We start from the raw sequence: 18,006 nt of genomic DNA, 5'->3' as shown, positions 1-18,006 counted from the left end.
TTCAGCAAAGACACAAGCCACAAAACGCGCTTAGTGCTGAGCTTTAGCAAATTGATTTTTTTTAATTTAATTGAGATGGGGCTGTAAATAGTAAGTATGCCATGGGAGTGTCCGTTTGTCTCATGTGGAAGCTCAGTAAATTTTCTGCACACACGATGATTAAATCATCAAGTAAACTACACTAATCAGACAAAGCCCATTTGTTCTGTTGTTTTAATAATCAGTTCAGATCCCCCCAGCTTCCTAATACATGGCTTGTGGTCAGTTCAAATTAACTGGAGACATACATCTTATCTGACCTTGCATATAGACGAGATATTAGCCACCGGGCTATTCCAGGGAATAAATTCAAATTCGAAGTGTAAACACTCCTGAATGTATGCCTTTTTATATTGAGATGAATGGTTTTTAAAACCTTTCTCCCTGTAAAAATTCTCATAAGTGAGTGCAGTGTTACTATTTTAAAATTAAAATCATCTTTTTTAGCAACACAACTAGAGATTTTGCAGATAGCCATGTAAATGATTATAGAATAGGGGAAAATGTTTAAGAAGTTGCATTTTATTAAATTCCTACCTGGAGGAAATTTTTTCTCTCAGATTTGCTATTCAAATGATTCGTACTTTGGTTTGCCCTAATGCTGTCTTTTTTTAGGAAACAAAAATAAGCCATACTTATGTAAGAGTCACGTGCTTCATGAAACCACGGTGTTAACAACACCTGTCTTTTCGCTGTTGCGTGTGGAAAGGTAGCATCTCCTTTCTCCCAGGCTCCTTAATTAGCATTTCTCATAGGTGACATTTCTCTGAGAGACACCGCAGTCAAGGAGTTAAGGATTCCGAGCTGGTTTCTACCTCTGCTCCCGGCTTTTCCGCAGGGAGCCTTCAACACATTCTGTCCATGTTCATGAGAAATAAACCTCATTTTTTATGAACCTTGTTGAGAGAAGAGATTAAACCTGCTAAATAAAAACGAGAAATGCTGGGGAAAGGAAAGTCGATTTTTTCTAAGGAATTGGAAGATAGGCTCCCAACATTTGAGACATTTGGCCTGAAACGGTGCTTGTAAATTTCTTAAAAAGTTGAGATTAAGCCCTGGCTGGTGTAGCTCAGTGGATTAAGCACTGGCCTGCGATCAAGGGAGCACGGTTCAACTCCCAGTCAGGGCACATGCCTGGGTTGCAGGCCAGTTCCCAGACAAGACACACGAGAGGCAACCATACATTGATGTTTCTCTCCTTCTCTCCTTCCCTCCCCCTCTAAAGATAAATAAATAAAATATTTTTTAAGAAGTTGAGATTAAAATACTTCTAATTGGCAAACAATTATTCTTTCATATATTGGAAGTAAACTTTGGCATTTAAATTCTTCATCTTTGTTATTTCTTCACAAATTATTTGAATTCCATAAAAATTACCCAGAAATTTCAGTAAGATTTAATTTAAGCAGGTGTGGAAAAAATTCGGTGTAATCAGTATATATGATATTAATACTGTGGCATTTTCATCGTTAATTATGCATTTCATGGATACCAAGTACCCGCTACATGAATAACATTATATTAATTAATTAATGACATGCCCCATATTTTCATCATTCTAGGGCAATATAAGAATAAATTACCAATTTTTCATCATGTGTTTTTCTGTGTGGCTTAGTATTACCATTATCTTGAAGTAAAAAATGAATAATTTCTCACTGTGCAAATGACATTACATGTAGGTAATGAGTTTAGTGACGATTGCTTATTAAACATTGTTTTCTACCAAACGTTAAAACACTGCTTATTGCTTGTTTTCACTGGAACCCTGTTATTTTATTAAATTGCATTTGCAAGTAGGGAATATTACTTTTCCATGTGATTGTTCAGCGTCTAATTTGGGGGAAGCATTGTACTTCTCACGTTTTTGTTTGGAGCCCATAAATTTGGTCAACAAGCCTGCAAACCTGATAGAAACCTGACGCTTCACTTTTCATGCAGTGTGCTAAGTAGCATTTTTCTTGTTGGAGCATGACTAAATTGGTGCTGTACCTTAAAAGGTCTGTTGCTAAGACTATACTTTCAAGGATCATTTCTATAGTTTGTTGCTAAAAGGTCTGTTGCTGTTATTTTTTGGAGATTTCTTTGTTTTGGTCTGCTTGGGTTTAAGTTTGTTTCTAATTGTTACCTGAGGATATGTTTATTGATATTAGAGAGAGAGAGATGGATATGAAGGAGAAAAATTGACCAGTTGCCTCCCGTATGCGCCCTAACCAGGGATCAAACCTGCAGTGTAGGCGTGAGCCCTGACCAGAAATCAAACCCCCAGCCTTCTGATGGACAGGCCAGCGGTCCAGCCAGCTGAGCCACCCGGCCAGAGCTGCTTGGGTTTAGTTTTGAGCCACCTTCTGATATACTACATGCTGGGAAGATAAAGAGATAAGCTTGTTTTTAACATGTTCACAAGAACATTTTGGTCTAGAGAAGGAAACATGTGAACACCTGGCTTTAGCGCGGCATGATGGGTCGCAGGGGCTGGATGACAAAGGTTTGGTAGAAGTTTCATCTTTCACAAATGTAGTAATTGAACGTGGTCTTGAATTATGGAAAGGTGAGTAGGGTTCACCTGTTAGAGAAGAGATGAAGGACGTTCCAAAAAGAAGGCAAAGCTCCTGTGCCTTAAACCCCTGAAGGGAGTGTCCCACTTTATCACAGATTAAGTGTTCTGGCCCCTGAGGAATTCTCCATCCCCCGAAACAGCGCTTCTTTCCACATCTGTGTGAGACAGTTCACTGCAGAGGTTCTCTGCTCGTCCACTGCCCAGGGCAACCCGGTCACTCACCAAGGCTGGCCCTCTGCTTGCCAGGATGGGGGACAGGCTCAGCACCAGCAGCAGCGAATGGCTCCACCTTTGTAAGGACTCTCCATTCTCCCCATTCCCCCACTTTGTGGATCATGGCGAGCCAAGGCAAAGAGGAGGATGGAGAGAAAGTTAGAAGGAGCTCACCCCCCCAAAATAATTATACGTTTTACTATAAACCCTCCATTAACCGGAATTTTTACATAGCTAATGTTGTCAGCCCTTGCTTTTAATGCAAAAGACGATGACAAACAACTGCTCCTAAGTTTTTATTTAAAAGAGCGAAACCTGGGATGATGCTGAGGCCAGAGTGCCTTTCTCAGCTTCCTCTGCCAGCAATACTGTGGCCCAGGGACTCATGGTCCTCACAGAGCATGGCTCAGTTATCGGGCAGGTCTCCAGATACCCAGGAAAGAATCAAGGGCCATCGGTAAACAGCATTTAGGTAGGGGAGGGGCAAGTGTGTGTATGCATATATATTAGCTATATAGAGATTATATGTTATGTATTATATATAATATTTATAATTCTTCCTAAATATTTCTATATTATATATTGGCTCTATATAGAGATCTAGGGAGACTATATATTATATACAGAAATCTGAAATTCTTCCTAAATATACATTTTAATATATTGATGTATTACATTTCTAAATATATACATATTTAGGAAAAATTCCAAATGTTATGTAATATATATAAGACATTTTATATATAACATTTTATACATTTAAGAAGAATTTCCATAAACACTCCAACAACAATGAGGGGAAAAGCATTTAACCATAGAATATACTAATTAAATCATTGAATTAAGTGAAAATTTTGTACATTCTACATGCATATCATTATACTAAGGTTACATAACACACCATCTCATTACCTAAAGGTAATTGAGGTTTTATCATGTAAATATGCAACATTAAACCACTAATGCAGCCCTTGCGAATTACCTTAATTTAAGAAAAAAACTTCTCATTATCTGGGAATCATTACTGACTGACAGATTTCAGATTGCCCTCAAATTCCCACTACCTTTTTCCTGGCCAGAGCTTTCTCTGGTGGAATTCCGCATTTTGGAATAATAGTGTAAGAGCGAAAGGAACATTTGAAAACTGACAAGAGTCGATTCTGTGATGGTTGTGTGCATGGATAAATTTGGGAAGACTTTGAGCAAACTGCAGATCTCCTACTCTGATAAAGTACCAGTCGTTTAGATATAAGCACACAGCCTTGCAACCAAATGTGTCCCTGAGAACAGACCAGGTTTTTAAATTTTTATTTATTTCTTTATTTTAGGAAGGGGAGAAGGGAGGGAGAAAGAGAGGGAGAGAAACAGCGATGTGAGAGAAAAACATCTATGGGTTGCCTCTTGTACAGGCCCACCGGGGACCATACCTGCAACCCAAGCTTGCGCCCTGACCAGGAATCGGACCTGCGGTCTTCCGTTTTGCAGGACAATGCCCACCCCACTGAGCCCCACGGGTCAGGGCCAGACCAAGCAGTTTTGAATGGAGGATGTGTGCCAGGCACTGTGCCGGGCACCTCTGCTAAAAATTGTCTCCGTGGAGCCTCTCAGCATCTCCAGGAGAGAAGTGGCAGTGGGGCACAATGAAGACCCAGAGCGTGAATTTTGGAAGTCACACCTGGACTCACATCCTGGCTGTCACCTACTCTGGCAAGTTTCTAAACTTCCGGAGTCCCAGTTTATTAATTTATAGGAGAGACCTAATTACCAGCCTTTAAGACTGGGTGATAAGGTGAACGAGATTATTTGTTTTGCAAAGTCATTTTACACAGGTGTGTTCCCTGCCTCTTACTTGGGTTCTTTCCGCTAAACCTCTCCTCAGGTCCAAATGAAAACTCAGATATTTCTTAAAACTGTGGTGAAGCCGTATCTTCTTCCATCTTGAACTTGCACAGCAGATTTCTTCTGCAGCCGTAATGTAGGGCGGAACATTTATCCCTCTTAAGTTGCATCTTTTTGGTGTCAGCATGGCCTTTCAGCCTGGCCAGGGGGTGAAGGGGAGCGTTGAATTTTGCCTTGGCCTATTACCATATTAAATATGTTTCACAGCTTTATGTCATGGAAAAACCTGATAACCATTCCTTATATGTCTGCTTTGATGCCATTAGTGAAAATATTGAATAGAGTAGAATGTGGAGGCCGAGAACCCTGTGGCATTCAATCAGTGGTCCCCCCACAGGCTGTGACAGCATCATTTATCAAGTCTCTTGGGTGTAGATGGACAGCCAGCTGTGATTCCACTTAATTTTTCTCTCATAGGGCCCCCCTGCCATCTTAGAGATCATGAAAGATTTTTATCGAGGGCTTTATTGAAATCAAAAATTATACCCATGGCATTCTCCTGTTCTGTCAACCTTTTACTAAGAACCCTGCCCAAAAAAAAGGGAAATTAATGTAGTGCAGCAAAAACTTGTTTTTAATGAGACCACCGGAGTTTGAGAAGTAGAGTGACTAATGGCACAGGGGTTGTGCCAAGGAAAGGTGTCTGACCAGTGGCTGCTGTGTGTCAGGCTGTGGCACTGATGTGTGGTGGGCTCAGCCCTTTGGTGCAGAACACTGGGCTAAAGGGACTGAATGAGTTCCCACTTACCGAGACTTATCTGAAGCAAAGCACTATGCTAAGTACTTTCCATGTATCTCATTTAATCCCAACACTGAAGCGGTAGACACACTATTTTTTAACCCCATTATTTTGGATGCGTTAGGTGAAGTTCAGAGAGGTTCAGAAATTGACCCAAAGTCACGCACAGTGTCAGAGTCAGGCTCACCCAAGTCGCCTTGACACTGAGCCCTGCTCCTAATCACTGTGCCTGTGGGGCAGATTCTTGTGCCTCAGTGGTGCTGAATTCATTGATGAGAGGAGAGGGTTTCAAGATCTCCAATCTGGGTCCTGGCCAGGTAGATCAGTTGCTTACATCATGGTCCCAATACGCTAAGGTTGCAGGTTTGATATCCTGTCAGAGCACATAAAGGAATCAACCAGTCAGTGCATGTATAAGTGGAACAACAAGTCGATGTTTCTCTCTGTCTCTGTTCTCTTTTCTCTCCCTTACTCTCTCTCTCTAAAAATCAATCAATAAAAATTTTATTTAAAACAAATTTCAATCTTGCCTGGCTGCTGTGGCTCGGTCGCTTGGGTGTCATTTCACAAACCAGAAGGTCGTGGATTCAATTCCTGGTCAGGGCACATGCCTAGGTTACGGGTTCAGTCCCCAGTCAAGGCTTGTGCAAGAGGCAGCTGATGTTTCTCTCTCACATCGCTGTTTCTCTCTCTTTCTCCCTCCCTTCTCTTCTCTCTAGAATCAGTAGAAGAAAAAAAAAAAAGATTTTCAATCGGTTGTTGAAGGGTGGGAAGAATTTTCTGACTGTGACCGAAGGCTCCCCACCTCCCCATCTTCAGCACTTCCACGCCTGGCAGTTAGAAAACTGACTCTGGGATTACTGCTTCCTGGTGTGCAGGGTGTAGGGGGGAGAGAATTCTGAGGGATGTCTCATTAGGATCGATGCAAGGACTGGCGAAATAGCCGGGTCCAAGGGCAGGGAATACCTCTTCAGTGATCAAAGAGGCTACTTCCTCCAGATTCAAGCACTCTCTCCCACGGATACTGCCAGCACTAGGCTCTCTAATCCTTTGATTTATTGTTTTATTGCCTGCATCTGCCCTCAACTCTTGATTCCAGGCCCACCCCACTCTGACACTATACCTTCTTTGTTTAGCTGGGTTTCAGTATCACTGACTAAACTGTAGTCACATTGTCAGTCTATTCCATTGGCTCTTTGGGCCAGAGAGTCATTCTGTCTCCATTCACCCTGTGGATGTGATTAGTATTTAGAATGCAACCTTACTCTCTAGCGCTTGAGATCATCTCCTTATCATCACCCATTCATTACCTCTGTAGAACCTGTGTTGGCTCCCAGAGATCCCTACACTCCTAAATTTAATACATTCACAAACCATTTGCTGTAAGCATTTAGAAAGCATAAACATCTTACCAAAGTGTCGTGACTAGGAGGATTAAGACTCAAAATAGGTATGGGAAGTCATAGGTACTAATTTATTGTTCACATATAAGAAAGAATATCCTGCTCCCCCATGAACCTATAGCTAAACGACACCAGGCAGCCAGAGCAGAGCTTCCCTCTAAGTCACATTTCTCTTGAAATATACTGGACACTGTGCACTTTCTGCATTGCCCGCCCTTCGGTGCAGCTGGTAAAGGGCACCTTCCAGGAGGCCAGCAGTTTCTGTCTGGAGCAACCTGAGTTGTGGCCTCAGGAATGGCCTTGTTCATCCTACACTTACTGAGTGCTGAATACTGGGTTATTCTCCCCGCATTATTCATTTTTAACAGTTTTATCGTAGTATAATTACAGATCATAAAATCACCCATTTTAAGTAGATAGTTCAGTGCATTTTTAGTAAATTTATACAGTTGTCCAACCCTTCATGCAAACTGGTTTCGGAACATTTCCTTTACCCTAAAAAGTTTCCTGATGGCCACGCAGTCAGTCTTCACTGTGCAGGGCCCTCTGCCCTAGACAACCATTCATCTGATCTGCTTTCCCTAGACAGAGTGTTATAGTTTCCAGAGACATCATGTGAGTAGAATCATACAACCTGTGATCTTGCATGCCTGGCTTTGTCCCTGCCGTAGCACGTGCCTGCAGCCTTGAACATACTGCCTTTTAATTGTCTATTCACCAGCTCATGGGACATTTGGATTATTTCCAGTTCTCCGCTGTGATGAAAGTTGCCATTGGAGTATTCATTTACAGATCTTTGTGTGGTTATATGTTTTCATTTCTCTCTCGGGTTGCTAACTGGGAGTGGATTTGCTGGGTCGTATGATAAGAAACTGGGTCATAGTATGAGATATTGGCAATCCTCCAAAAAACGGATTATCAGTTGCGTCCCCACTAGCAATAATATGATGGTTCTGGTTGCTCCGCATTCTCACCACCACCTGACATTGTCAGTCGTCTTCATTTTAACCATTCTAATGGGTAAATGGTGAGTCCAGTTTTATGTGATTCTCCAAAAGATAAGGGCGAAGACAGCCGATGAGGGTAAGGGGAACAATGGAAGAAAAGGGATTATTGAAAACCTGGCTCCCACTGTCATCCTGCTCCCTCAACCTGAGCCTGTCCTTGGGACTAACAGCAACATCGGCTTTCCTTAGAAGTGCCTCCTTAAGCCCTTCACATCCTCCTCCCTTCACCCACTGGCCGAAGCGCACTAACACCCAGGCCTAAAGAGCAGAAGGAACTTTCTGGGCGAGTAAAATACACAGATTTTTTAAACCTTCATTTTTGCTAGTTTTAGGTTTTTTAGTTTTAGATTTTTGCCTCCTCCCACTCCACATTCTTTTATCACAGCTGCTGACAAAAAGAAAAGAGAAAAAAAAAACAGAATTGACTTGTTTGAATTCATTACCTCTCTCCCTCTTTTACCCTCTGATGGAGGGTGTTATGTGCCATTAAAGTAGCTAAACAGCAAGAAGAAGGCAGCGAAAGAGCAGAAAAGGAGACCATTTATGATACAACCACTGAATAATGAGGCCTTCACTTACCTAGGATTGTCTCTTGAGATTGTCTTAAAGCTTCCCCTTACAAATATGGGTATATTTATAAAAATAAAATAAAATTTGCATTTACTTGATAAAATAGGGGTATATTTATGCACTTTGCACATTTCAGTTTAATTTCTAATATATAGACATAAGTTAATATTGAATTTTGCTAAATATAATCTTATTTACATTACTGACCACATTGGTCATATAATAAGGATCCTAAGTTTTATGATCTCAAAATGAAAGGAAGTAAGTTGAAAAAAACCCTCAATAACAATAAATAACCTGTGTAGTTAGCAAAATATAAGCAAAACCGAGGCCTCTCTACTTCTTAAGCTGCAGAGCACTTTTTAAATTTATATTTATTGATTTTAGAGAGAGAAAGAAAAATTGATTTGTTGTTCCACTTATTTATGCATTCATTGGTTGCTTCTTGTATGTGTCCTAACCAGGGATCAAACCTGCAACCTTGGTGTATCAAGACAAGGCTCTAACCAACTGAGCTATCAGGCTAAGGTTTGCAGGTTTGTAAACATAATAGTATCCATAATAGTGCAAAGAGATTGCAGATTTTAAATGCTATTCGCCCATCATCACATTTCCAAGAATAACTTTAGATGTGGATTGCAGCACATATTTCTCATTTTCTTTTGTAACGAAATTTTCCTTAAGTAATCCTGACGATTGGCTTATGAACAATGCAAACCAAATTTTTCTTGAGAAAACTGAATTTGCAGCAAGGTGTACTTAAAAGTAACTTCAGAGGGAAATTGGTTAAGAACTGATTGGTTGGTTGGTTTGAATTTTTTTAATCTTCTGGAGTAATGTTTATGTGAAAATATAATCAGAAAATTAGTACCATCATCAAGAGGTAATTCAGAGAGCTTTACAAATAAACCTAAGATTCTCCTTGATTACAAAAGAAGCCTTTCTACCTCCAGAACCCTTAAATGCTCAGAACCAATTATACAATTAAGATCTCTCTTTCCATCAAAGATTTTCTCATTTCTTCATAATTAGTATTTCTTGTTTATTGAAGCAGACGATCCTCAGAACACACACACACACACAGACACACACACACACCCCTACCTGCCTGCCCCCCCCCCCATTCTCATCATCCTTTGCTCTCTCTGGAGCTATTTAACTTGGAACCTCTTTTCCTCCCCATAAATTAACACAAGTGCCTTTGGATGACATCTGTCATATAAACTATTATTTGCTGATTATTTAGTAGCAGTTTCTTTGAAAAGTAATAACTGAAGGAAAGAACATTTGGCAAATCTAGTCAGAGTGATTTTTTTTCTTAGATGAAGCGCTCGAGGTAAAGGGAAGGAGTTGCAGGTGGTGGGAGGTAAGGACGTTTGACATGACCCTCAGCAACCGAGGTAAGGGAAGGAGGCGCTGCAGCTCAAAAGGAACAGAAAACGCTCAAGAGTTAAAAGGAAAAGAAACAGGGTATGGGTGTTCTTGGCTTGTCCTCTTTGCCTTCCAGAGACATCTCCCCTGCTTCATTTGTTGTCCATGCATACGGGGCGAGATGTGAGATGTGAGGGATGCCCCTTGAAGGGCGTACCCATGCGCTGGGTGCTGTGAGGGGCCCTGTGATGCAGCAACACTGTGTCTGACCTTCCAGAGCTGACAGTCCAGTTGACTACTAGAGAAATTCAGAGAAAGAGGTTGCTGTAGTCCAGGGGGAGCAAAGAAAGCTTTCGGTGGATCTTGATGTCATGGTTGCAAGAGTCTAACGAAAAGAGGAGCAAAGTCTCCAGAATATGCAAAGGTATTGTTGTGTATGTGGGCCAGAGAGACCTACATGACAGGGTTGGAGACGGGGAGACTGGCTGGATTCGAAGGAATTTTAAGTAATAGAGGAGAGGGCTGGAGAAATGAAAGGCATGGTTCTTAATCTAAAATCTGCGCAGAGATATCCATAAAATCATACATTTACATAGCAAAGATAGTATTCAAAATTTTGCAGTTAGGGTTATTCAAGGATAGCGTAAGAAAGTTTTAAGTTTCTGTTATACTTAAGAGAGAAATAATGCCTTAGTTCAGTGCCTTATAATTTCCAGCAAGCTTTCTAGTCATTCTTACTCAATATACAGGAATTTTTTTTAGTCTGGAAAGGCTGTGTAGACATATGTATTTGTTAGGTGGATGGATGGATAGGGATACATAATAGATGGAAATATACACACACACTTTGAAAACATTTTTCCACCTACTGGATTGACAGCCTTAGAAGACTGGATATTTTTTCTTTTGCGGTTCACAAATTGCATAGCACGATGGTATATGTGAAAGACCTTCAATAAATGTTTGTTGAATGAGATTATCATTGACCTTCTGACATCGCAATGCAAAGGTGTAAAAGATCACTTACCTAGAAGAAGAGTGAGAGGAAAAAACCAAATATCATGACCTTCTGCTTCCACCATACCACTGCCAGACATGGGTCATTACAGCCCAAGAAATAAGAGAGAAAATGTCACAGTTGGAATTAGATGCCATTTCAAACTAGGATTCCTGGCATTGTGGGAGCGGACATTGGATGACACAGGGGCACTTCTGCCTGGGTGCTCTCAGGTGGGAAATGTTTAACAATTGTGACCAAGGAGGGGGGAAATCCTTCCCACTTTTCGTCCTGCAGAAGAGAACAAAGCGGATGAACTTCCACTTCTGTCTGGGCATTCTAGATGGCCAAAAATCCAGAGAGCGCTTGCAGTTTTGCTGGGAGAGGCCACTCAGAAGCCAGGCAAGCCATCTAGGTTTGCATGAGGGCTGCTGTCCCTAGTTGGCAAGTAAGTAGAAAGGGAAAGTGGGGACGGTCTGCCCCCTTAAAATGGAAGGGGGTTCCCAAATGCAGACAAAGCTGTCTCATCCTAAAGACCATTTAAATAAAAACAAAGTGAAAATCGCTCTCTAAGTAAAACACAGAAATGAAAGGGACGTGCGTGATAACTGGGAGAGCCCGAGTGCTCAGCAGTGCTGCGTATGTAATGTCTGGGGGACACCAGCTACATGTGTTATTTCCCGTCTGTCAGCTAAATCTGAACTCCAAAACAGCACAATTGCAGAATGTGACACTGAGGAGGATTATGTGGATTTGCCATTTTCCCTGGAGGCCTTGGTCCAGCCAGCAATAAACAGATTGAGATTTCAGGCGGAACGCAGAGACAGGACTTTCCTTCCTGACTCACGTGCCTTCTCGCAGTTTTCATTGGTGTTTTTCATATCGTGTCTAAGCAATCGTGGCCATGAAAATGGAGAGTGTAGGATGATAGGGTTTTTTTAAGGACATTGCATGTTTGATATCCAGAAAAGAATCACAAACTAAATTTCCAACAGCAAGGGGGAACAGCTAGTGAATTATGACATGCTTCTCTAAAGAGATAATATGCTAATATGGAGTTACTTAAAATGTCTGCTGAGAGTTGAATATGTAGGAAAGCTCTTTAGCTTTAATATCAGGCAAAAAAAATTAAGGAAAAAATTGTATTTACAGTGTGACCACTATGATGCATAATCATGCTGACAAAATGAAAGGAAATATACCTAAATGCAAATAGCCTGTGGATGCCTTGTCCTCTTGTTTATTTTCCTGTATTTTCTGTCTCTACCATGGGAAAGCAGTATTATTATTGTAATCGAAACATTGTTCAATTTTTAAAAAACAGATGAAGAAGAAAAATAATGGTTAGTTTACACCACCTTAAATTTAACATGTTTGATTTATAGCACATTAAATTTTAAAAGGAAAAAATAGAAGTCTAGGTACCCCGGCTTTTGGCCTTGCTGTTCTGATGTGAGCTATTCAGTGCAAGGGTAGCGTCATGGATTTGTCCAGCCGAATTCCCACAGCTGAATCCAGAGACATAAATGACAGTGCCATAATATTATAGCGTTGTCACTGTGCAAAGTCATCCTCCTACTGCCGGAATTTGCGATGGGGTTTCTGCAGTGCTTCCGTGTAATTGACACCGCAGGAAATTTGAGGAGGTGGCTGCCGCTCTGACGGACAGGCACCGACACACGGCAGGCCCCTGCCACTTCAGTGACACTCCTTGCCTTCGACCCGCATTTCTCGTGATCATTGTAGTAAAAACCATTAAGAAAACACGCAGTAACTTTTATCTATCAGAACTGGGCAGTTGGATCCCTGCTCTTATGCTCATGTGTATAACAATTTTTTCTTTGTTAATGGTTGGACACTGTAGTTATTTGCACTCAATCTCTCCAAGTTCCCCCTTTGAGTTCTACAAATAATTTGTGACAGAAATTCAATAGTGTTTTTTGAGTTGAACTGAATTTTGTCAATATCTTAGGGTAACTAAACCCCCAATATATCATCATTGCTTCACCATTTACTCCCATGGGGCTTCTCGTGCACGCCGTGTACCCACACAACAATGAAAACCGCACAGATTTTTCTCTCTACCACAGTCACCGTTGCTCTGGCTTCCCCTCCCCCCCCACCCCCAGCTTTTTGAAAATTGAATGTTTGTGAACTGACTAGTCATTAGTCATGGTACTTGGGGTGGTTCGATTTCACTATTCCCTACCACATATAATAATGACAGCAATGGTCAAATGTTAAGCTGCCCTCACTCAAGGCAAACCCAACTGTCCTTGGACTTGACTTTCCCATAATGGCTATCTTTCTTTGGAATCCTCTCTGTGACAGTCTTGCTGATTGGATTTCATACTGTTGAGCTGGAAGTTTTGAAGCCAAATGTCACCCTCCCTACCACTCTACTACTGGCCAACTGGGACTGACTCCTGAGTTGATGAGACCTTCCTGGTCTTTGTCTATACAGGTGTCCCCCACTATCTGAAAGTAGAGCATTCCTATGAGCCGAAATGGCACAAAGCAAAGAAGAAATTACCCTAGGACACATCTTATTAATAACAGATGCACAAAATAAATGGGGATAGAGCACGGATGCTCACAGAGTCCAAAGCTGCAGTGGGTTGATGCTAAGATGTGGAGTGTGGTTCCCAGGGAAGGAGTTTGGTGGGCCACCATGACTGCTTGGGGTGTGGCTGCCTCTCTAACAGCTCCCTGCAAAACAAACGCTACTTTGGGTTTTTACCGTTTTATGTAAAAGTAAAAATCCTCTTCAGATTTCGTATCGACAACAGGCACGAATATAGGTCTGCCATAAAAGCAAAGTGGTGTAAAGCGAACCTTTTGAAATGCTGCGGATACGTGTCTATGCCTTTCACAGGGAATTCTGCAGGGCACCTACCTGCCTGCGCTCTTCTGGTCTGGCTTTAGCACTGCTGTAAGCCTCCTCCAAACCTGAAACTCTATGATTTTAATGTTTCTCAGATGGTCAAGACTCGGTTTAAATGTTTTGAACATGACAACTCAAAATAAAAAGCACCGCCTTAAGACACACCATAACGATACAGGCAGCAGTGTAGCTGAGGTAGAGGGGTTAATACCAGGAGCAAGAGCATGGTGAGTGGGGAAGAGCAGACTAAGGATCAGGTGCAGTCCTGGGCCTGGCCTGTCAGCAACGTGACCACAGGCAAGGTACCCAGGATTCCTGAGTCTCGGGGTTTGCATTTCTAAACTGGGAATGATAATGTTACTCATCACTTGGTGCAGTTTCTAACACAATTTGAACATAGAACTAGAACATCGCAAATGTTTAGTAATAGTTTCCATTATCTTTTGTGATATGTGATTATTTCTAATAATTAAGAAGTTACCCAAATGTTCTTGAGGTGAATCAACACTCTGTGTTCAACTTCTTGTTTTATCTATCCACCTACCCATCCCTCCTCTTCTGGGAAGTTCTGTGGAGGACACAGCCATGGGGCTCCAGCAAATGGCTCAGGTCACTTCCTGTCGCAGGTTACATGGTGTGCATGGAAGAACAGCCTACGTTCTTTCAGATTAGATCTGGTATTAAACCAATAGCTAGAAACTGGATCCATTCCCATCAGTACATGTCACGTCAATGAGGGCTCTTCCAAGGTTAGCCACGTCTCTTCATGCAAAGCGCAAGCGAATTTGTTTGACATGATCAGCTGGGAAGATGACCAAGTCTCTGTTTTTCTGGCTTAGGGTTTCTGTGGCTCCTTTGAGTCCATTAGCTGGAATAAGCACACCAGCAAGGTGGCGTCTTCTCTGGGCCGGGAACTCTGCTGGTTATGCTCCCAATTTCACCCTTCATCTTCCCAGCAACATTTGAGATTGGCATTAACCTTCTCACTTCATAGGTGAGAAAATGGAGACCCAAGGAGTCAGGTCACTTGCCTACATCTGAGCTGTGAGAGAGTAAACCTGAGTGGCGGCAGAGGTCGCACCAGCTCAGTTTCACCGGTTATTTGTTGTTTAGTGTCCATTGCTTGTCAGGACAAGAAATGCTTTTTAGAGTAATACAGGCATTCATAATTATGAATGGTCTTTGTCTATAATTATGAATGTCTGTATTACTCTAAAAAGCATTTCTTAGCAGGACCCAGATAGCACCCTCAGCATCAGATCCAATTACCTACTGGGAGAAGGGCAGTTTTTCTGGAAGGAATTTACTGGTATCTCCAATAGAAGCCTTTGGCAAGATAATAAGAATAAGAAAATGTAGTGTTTTTAGACTTACACTACCCTTTTCAAATGTATTTTGTATTTTTCTGAAATGAGGAAGTTCTTTGATCTTAATGCTTAAAAAAAAGAAAGAATGCAGGAATGCAAAGGCATTTATCTGGATCACATAAACAGCATTGCCTGCGAGTATGCAGCACCAGGATCACGTTACTTAGTGTCTGAGTAAATCATCTGAAAGAAGGAGTTTATGGTGAAATTCCAGATTTGCAAAACCTGCCGAGCTCCTCCAGGTAGCGAAATGCCAGGCTGACTAATATAAATGCAGAAAGAATGCACAGGGCTATGTGAGTAGGCAGAAGGGTGGCAGATGGGCTTCTGTGTGGACAACTGTAAGATAAGGAATGTAGGGAGAAATAATTCAGACCATCTTTCCAAGATTAAAACGCTTTGAACTATCAGCTCTAACAAAATTAAGAGATTTTACAGTGTGTGTGTTTGTTCCTAGTTATTCCTACTGTAACTGAAAGCCTTTCGGAAACCAAAAGTGGCTAAGAAATCAAAGTGGTTAAGAGGGACATTTGAAAAGGAAATTAAAAGCAGAAAATAGTATCCTGTTCAAATGCAAAGCCATGGTTCACTTACACCTGGAATATTGTGAGCATTTTTTCAACAGACTTTACGCGGTGGTGCTAGGGCAGGAGGTGGCACAGAGAAAGAGAACCCAAAATGGCCCAAGGGAAAGAGGACCTGCTCTGTGGAAACGAACCACAAAGATTGGGGTTCATCAGCCCGGGAGGGTGACTGTTTGTAAAATCATTGAGATGCGGTACATGTGGACAGTTTAAGTGCTTACGTAAAATCTAAATAAATTTAGGCAGAAAAGCCAATATGCTAATTGACAAATAGGCAAATAAAAATGCAATGTTAGTATAGGATGAAATGCCCAATGAAATGCTCACCCCACCCCCTTGAAAAGAGAGAAAAAAACTTAAATCATTTACCCGGTGGGTAGTACACTTTAGGAACCAGTTACCCAGAAATAGTTGCTATCTCCTGGAATGGCATAGGAGCAGGGGAGGGGTAAAAACATTTCCTGTGAATGCGTTTATACGTTGTGTTAATATTTGGAGATCTGCCAAAATTTTGCAGATGACCTTGGAGTAGAACAAGCTTTGAGATCAGCAAACCTGATTCAAATCCCGGCGCCACCTCATCCTGGCTCGTGGGCAGGCAACTTAACCATTTTGACTAGCCCTCTGTCTCCTCATCTGCAAAGCAAGAAGGGCCCCTTCCAGATGGGGGGAGGGGGAGGATTGTGAGGGGCAGCGCAGGCCAAGCTCCAGGAAGGGTGGGAACGGAGGCGCTGTTCAAATCTTAATTCTCTTTGTCATCTTTTCTACAAGGTGCCCTTTGCTGCCCCGTCACACGTAAAATCCCATCTTAGGGAGACTGAGACTCCCCCAAGTAGGCAATGCTTGATTATAACCCTACTTTGCTACTTGTATCTATATTAACATTTATTCTTTCCTACTCACTGAACCCCTGTTATTTCAGGCATTGCTTTAGGAGTTGGGGAAATAAGCAAAAAAAGGCACACTACGACCCTGCTCTCAGAAAGCTACCTGGGGGAGAGAGGCACACAAACACTGCCCCGTAAATAATCTCAGAGTGAAAAAAGAGAACACAAAGCAGAGTGCGATGGGGGCCGGGTGCTTTCAGTGAGGGTGTATGGGGAGGCCTTTGTGAGGACACAACACCTGAGCAGTGCCCAGAGGGATGAGAAGGCGCCCTGTGACGATCTCAGGACCAGCATTCTAGGCAGATGGACAAGCAGTGGTAGAGGCCCCAAGGCGAGAGAGTGCGCACTGAACGGAGGGTCAAGGAAAAGAGAAGGCCGGTGTGACCGAGCATCCTGAATGGAGGGGAGGGGGGCACAGAGACAGGCAGTGGGCAACCAGCCCTGTGGGGCCTCGGGGCCAGGTGAGGACTCAGGTTTCATTCTAAGAGCAATAGCAAGCTTTGGGAGACTTCAGCTGGTGAGGGAGAAGACTTGACTTGTGCTTTTGAAGGGCCTTGCGGCTGCTGGGTGGAGGATGGGTCTCTTGGGCAGCTTGCGCAGCACAGGCCCCGTCTCTCCATTCTCTTCCTGCCCCCAGTTCTCTGCCGCTCGAGACTGTCTCGAGTGATTATTTCTCTCCAGACTCGAAGGTTCACAGTGACCTCACGCATCTTTCACGGTGCAGAGGTAGCTTTGCACCAGTCTCCTTTCGTTTCCTTCATCTATTAGGACATATCGAAATTGCTTTTCTCCGATGAAATATTTGACCTAAGTGTATGTTTGTTTCAGGTTTTAAAAATCAATTTGATTGGCCACAGGAAACGCATTTTGGCATCTCTGGGAGACAGGCTGCACGAGGACCCACCACAGAAGCCCCCTCGGTCCATCACCCTCAGGGTAAGTGCCCAGCATATCCCTCTCCACTCGTACACCCCAGATGTATTCTGGGCCATGTAATGAAATGACGGAAGCAATGCATCGGGAAGTGCAGCCTGCTTTCCACATAGCTTGCCTTACCTTGTAAAAAACACTCTCACTTCTGATTGTGCTTGGTAAGACAAGATTTTTTTCTTTTTTTTAGTTAAATCTGTATTTTTGAGATCTAGATACACATCAGACAAACCTCCACCTCTAAAGAACCCCCCCCCAGCTACTCTATCCCACACTCCTACGCTGAGAGGAAATGAGATTTCTGTCAGACTTTTCAAACCCACAGAAAGAAAATCATTCAGAGGCCACAGTTAAGTAAAGATCAATTTAAAATTAACCTTAGGGTCTTCTGGGTTTTTTTTTTAAGAAATAAATTTCCCAGCTTTGCCCACTTCAAAAATTAAAGATAGAGAAGCTAGAACTTTATTGAATAAGCTATTTCAGCTATATATTTTTTAAGATTTTATTTAGTTACTTTTTTAGAAAGAGAGGAAGGGAGGGAGAAAGAGAGGGAAAG

At 42.2% G+C, this 18,006-nt stretch overlaps 1 protein-coding gene across 6 annotated transcripts in view; it reads left to right on the top strand.

Moving 5' to 3' along the window:
• Positions 1–18,006, top strand: part of ANKS1B (ankyrin repeat and sterile alpha motif domain containing 1B) — an 806,451-nt gene that overhangs the window by 716,149 nt on the left and 72,296 nt on the right. For 5 of the 6 annotated variants that reach the window (XM_037068001.1, XM_037068000.1, XM_037067999.1 and 2 more), the window contains exon 18: positions 17,349–17,456. In XM_037068001.1, coding sequence (XP_036923896.1) covers positions 17,349–17,456 — 108 coding nt within the window. Of the gene's footprint in view, positions 1–17,348; positions 17,457–18,006 lie in introns of those variants that run through there. The other variant, XM_037067995.1, reaches the window with a different exon arrangement.

The sequence above is a fragment of the Sturnira hondurensis genome, unplaced genomic scaffold, assembly GCF_014824575.4.
Source record: "Sturnira hondurensis isolate 20B ecotype Veracruz unplaced genomic scaffold, ASM1482457v3 Scaffold0017436, whole genome shotgun sequence".
NCBI classification, from domain to species: domain Eukaryota; kingdom Metazoa; phylum Chordata; class Mammalia; order Chiroptera; family Phyllostomidae; genus Sturnira; species Sturnira hondurensis.
The sequence above is the reverse complement of the archived record's forward strand: the minus strand, read 5'-3'. Positions and strand labels throughout refer to the sequence as shown.